Source organism: Thunnus thynnus, chromosome 19 (assembly GCF_963924715.1).
Source record: "Thunnus thynnus chromosome 19, fThuThy2.1, whole genome shotgun sequence".
Taxonomy (NCBI): Eukaryota; Metazoa; Chordata; class Actinopteri; order Scombriformes; family Scombridae; genus Thunnus; species Thunnus thynnus.
The window spans coordinates 5,780,617-5,785,051 of record NC_089535.1 but is presented as its reverse complement, the minus strand read 5'-3'; the positions used below and the strand labels follow the sequence as shown (position 1 = coordinate 5,785,051).

Here is a 4,435-nt window from a genome sequence, read left to right as displayed (position 1 = left end):
TGATGTTTTTTGATGGTTATCTGTGGAGAAAGTAGGTTTAACAGCCTTTTCAGAGATTTTCCTTTCACTCACTAAGTATAATCAGAATTGGCTGGCAGTGGTGGAAAGTAATGAAGTACATTTAATACAATAGTATAATAAAAGTACAACATTGAGGTACTTGTAATTTGAGTATTTCCATTTGATGCTACTTTTTACTCCACTACATTTCAGAGGATAATGTATTTTTTACTCCACCACATTTATCTTTATTTATGTACACCAGCAGTTACTGATGACTTTTCAGATTAAGATTTTACATTAAAGGGGACATATTATGCTTTTTTGATTTTCTGTTATTTATATACTATTATTATGTCTATGTTTAAACATGGTCTAAAGCATGAGGTTAACATATATAGTAAAGCTACCTGCAAGTCAAGAATCTGCAACCTAAAAAATAAAAGCAAGATTAAACCAGTGACTCCTGAGCTTTTTGACTGGTGACGCCTCACAAAAGCGAGTCTAGCTGAGGCTCCTTAAAGAAAAGAAATGGTTTGATTTAAGTAATAAATGCCCAAAGAGGTAAAATTAATTTTAAAAAATGAACTTCTTTAATGAAGCTTTCAGAGAGCAGAGACTTTATTCTTTTGGGTTTGACATTGTTTGTTTATGGAGAAAAAACCTGAAACAGGAGAACATAACAGCCGTCATGATTTCAGTGAATTTTACTGAATGTGAAGAATTCAACATTTTTGAATAAATAGGGGTCAAATTTAATGTGTTACATTTCACATAAATAATAAAAAATAAATATTTACATTTTTGTTAATGTCAAGGTTTCTGGCTTAAAAAAGGTTGGTCTGGGTGTTTTTACTGCTGTCAAATGTAAAAAGGGGTCAAATAAAAAAATGTAGCATAGTTTTTTTTTTTAAAAAGACTTTATTTATCATAACATATTCCATTTCATCACAGTCCAAATGTTAAACATTATGAGTTAAAATTATAATCAAGTCAATACAGGAAATATAAAATAACAGTAAATACATTAAAATTAAATAAAGGCAATTCTGTGTTTTAAAAAATTTAAATATAATAATTGATTGCATATACTGTTTGTTGTGAAGAGATTTTAGTGAGTTCAAAAAGTCATGAAGGATATGAGATATATATTCAAATTTATTTGTATAGCATCATTTCATACAAAAGCAGTTTAAAGTGTTAAAGTGCAACTTGTGACAGGAGAGATCTGCTGGAGTTATAAACTGACAAAATATATTATAATAACTTTATTAATAATAATAACTTTATTTGTATAGCTTCAAACAATATTTACAAAATGTTTACATACAATAAAACCCAAAGAGACAGTGATATAAAATTACCACAATTAAATAAATAATTGAGCTGAATAACTGAAAAATAGAAAACAAAAAATAAATAAAACAATAATAGTATTAATAAAATAGTAATAAAATGTCATACAAGAGATAAGCAGATCCAAAAACAAACAAACAATTAAAACTGGTGGTCAGCATGCCTTTGTGTTAACATCTTTAACAGAAAGTTTATGTTTATGATAGTATGACAATTAAAAACATGGCTACAAAATTTAGCATAGTTAGCATGCGAGGCTAGCAGGACGCTGATCTTTTTTCCCTAGGATGACTCCGCTTCCCAGGCAGAGTAGGGCGGGTCATTACTTCGCCATCCTAGGAATAATACAAAAAAAAACGGCTAGCATAGGACAGCCCCCGGAAGTTGTTGTTCTTCTTCGTGGGAGGAGGCGTGTGTTGCTTAGTGCCACGTTGATGGAGCCCAGTGGGGACGTGGAGATCCGACTGGAGTCTGCAGCCGGGGACCGGTAACCTCCTTTCTGCTACTACAGACGTTAATCCTGCGAGCAGAACCGAAACGGGAACTTGTTCTGGGCGGAGGACTGTTTGTTGTTTGTTTGTCACCTATTTTTTTTATGTGTGCGTTCATGTAAGAAGCAGCAGCAGAAGAAAGGAAGGTAAGTAATACGATCTGAGTGTGTAAACTGTCTTCACTCTGGTATATTTTGCCTGCACAGGCAGCTAGCAGGCTACAAAACGTAATATCCTCCCTTGCAGCTTTAGGACACAAAGTACCAAGTCCTAACAAGCAGATAAAAAAGCTGACATTATATTTACGGAGCGTTTTCTGCCGTTAACCGACTTAATTTCACCTGCTGTTTATCTTTTAATTGATTAATCAGCTGTTAGCTTGCAGTTAGCTTCTACTTAACTCTCCCTTTAATAACCTATGACTGCGAAAAAAGTACCCAGACTGGTTTCCCTCTGGCTTCTTGAGAGCTATAATGCATTTATAAATCATTTCTGTCAGACAGCTCCACAGTGCAAAGCTCATGTGATCATTACTGTCAGTCAAAGTAGGCCTTTGTCTGCAACAAGGCTGGTTTATTTATTGCAATAACAAGGCAATTAAACCGACAGTCAAGGGGCAGAGTGGAGAAAATGCAGTATTTACATATAACAAAGGTCGTCACATACATGTTATTATCACCATATGCCTTGACTCATTAGTATTTAGCTCGTTTTGTCTTTAAAGGGTTCAGAAGTCTGCTTATAATGTGATAGGGACTAAATTCAGTCAATTCATTCTTAAGGACAGGTTTGCATTTTTTCCTTTGTGTATTAAAACAACAGTCAGGTGTCTATATGAACAGTGAAAGAGATTTTCCTCGCTGTAATCATTCCTCCTGTTCATACCGGCTGTTTAAATGATCCCCTTCAAATGTGCTTTCAGTGTAAATGATGGGGGGGCCAAAATCCACAGTGAGTCCACACAGTCATTTTGTGCAAATATGCATGTAAAAGTTGATCTGAAGCTTATAGGAGGCTTCAGCAGTCTGAGTTAGTCGTATCAAGTGGATATCTGCCACATTTGCCTTCCCTGTCGAGCTGCGGTGGAAGTATAGTAACAAAAAGAGACCATATTAGCTTCAGATCAACTTTTAAATGCAGATCATTTCATTCATTCGGGCGTCTGACTGTTGTTTTAAGACAGACTTGAAAACATGAGAATCTATCCTTTTAATGTATAAACGTACTATAATGTAAAAACCCAGCAATATAAGCTCTTTTGTATTCCCTCTATGGGAACTAAATCATTATCTGTGGTGATTCATCCAGAAGCCAGATGCAGAGAAAACAACATTACATTTGCTGTAATTACGTTATAGTGAAAATGGAAGGTTTTCTCAAGAAGTGCACTCATTTATTATTTTTTATTTTCTCCAGGATGAAACTTAAAGAGATCAAGCGTACATCCATCCAGAGCTGGAGTCCTGCACAGCACCACCCCATCTACCTGGCAACAGGTACGAGCACGCAGCGAGCGCCTGCACAGACCTGCTGCTGCTGTCGCTTCTTGATGTTTTGACAAGACATCATATCATTTTTTTTTGTCAAGTGTTCCAGACATTTATACACGCAAATTAATTAAACTAATCTGAGCCACAGAACGTGTAATTAGTTTGTTGTCGATCCGCCGGCAAATGTCAGTAACAGAAAAATGTGGCTGCATAATTTCCAGCACTGTACAGTAAAAAAAAAAAAGTGTTGATTTGTTATGTCTGCCTACATGTTGCGCTGCTGATATTGTGTTTTCTATCCTGTACTGAAAAAGAAACAACACAGACTCTGGTGTGTAATAGTTAAGTATTTATTTAAGTTTATTTGACATGTCGAGAAATGTTTCCATCGTCGTCCTTTATGTTAACAAAGACGCAGGAGTCCATGTGATGACGTAACATCAACATATCATGTGACACGTGACTGAATGAAGCTGCAACTAAGAATTATTTTCATCAGCGATTAATCGGCTGATTTTCCAAGTTAATTGATTAATTAAAACATGTCAGTGATGTCATTAAATGTCTCGTTTTACCCGAACAACAGTTCAAAACCTGAAGATATCCAATTTACTGTAATGTAGCAAAAGGAAACTAATAAAAAATAACACATTTTATTTACACAACACTTTTTAAAGGCACTTAAAGACGCTTTTCATAGATGAATTGGTGAAAAGAAGTTACACAAAACAACAACAACAGAGCAGCAGGAAAGACACAATGTTCAAAGTAGAAAACAAAGGCAGTAAAAGAGACGTATCGGACTAAGAGCTGATTATTAGTTAAAAGCGTTTTTAAAAAAGGTGAGTGTTGAGAGTTTTTGAGAGTCTGGGGATGGTTCAGTCTGGTGTTTAACGTCTATGGGGAGTTTCACATCATTTAAGACTCTGCAACCATCAAATAATCGTCATTTTTTCTGTTTCCTTCGCTTTTTCTCCAGGAACATCAGCCCAGCAGCTGGACGCCTCCTTCAGCACTAATGCCTCCTTGGAGTTTTTCGAGCTGGATTTAGCTGAACCATCACTGGACATGAAATCATGTGGCAGCTTGTCCACCTCT

General features: G+C 35.6%; 1 protein-coding gene across 5 annotated transcripts in view; it reads left to right on the top strand.

Annotated features, from left to right (window-relative positions):
- Positions 1–1,757: 1,757 nt before the first annotated feature.
- The window catches only part of sec31a (SEC31 homolog A, COPII coat complex component), a 24,318-nt gene continuing 21,640 nt past the window's right edge, over positions 1,758–4,435 (top strand). For 2 of the 5 annotated variants that reach the window (XM_067574788.1, XM_067574784.1), the window contains exons 1-3: positions 1,759–1,993; positions 3,264–3,343; positions 4,317–4,435. The exon at positions 4,317–4,435 is cut by the window's right edge and continues 5 nt beyond it. In XM_067574788.1, the coding sequence (XP_067430889.1) occupies positions 3,265–3,343; positions 4,317–4,435 (198 nt within the window). In that variant the 5' untranslated portion in view covers positions 1,759–1,993; position 3,264. Of the gene's footprint in view, positions 1,994–3,263; positions 3,344–4,316 lie in introns of all 5 variants that reach the window. The other 3 variants (XM_067574787.1, XM_067574785.1, XM_067574786.1) reach the window with 2 other exon arrangements.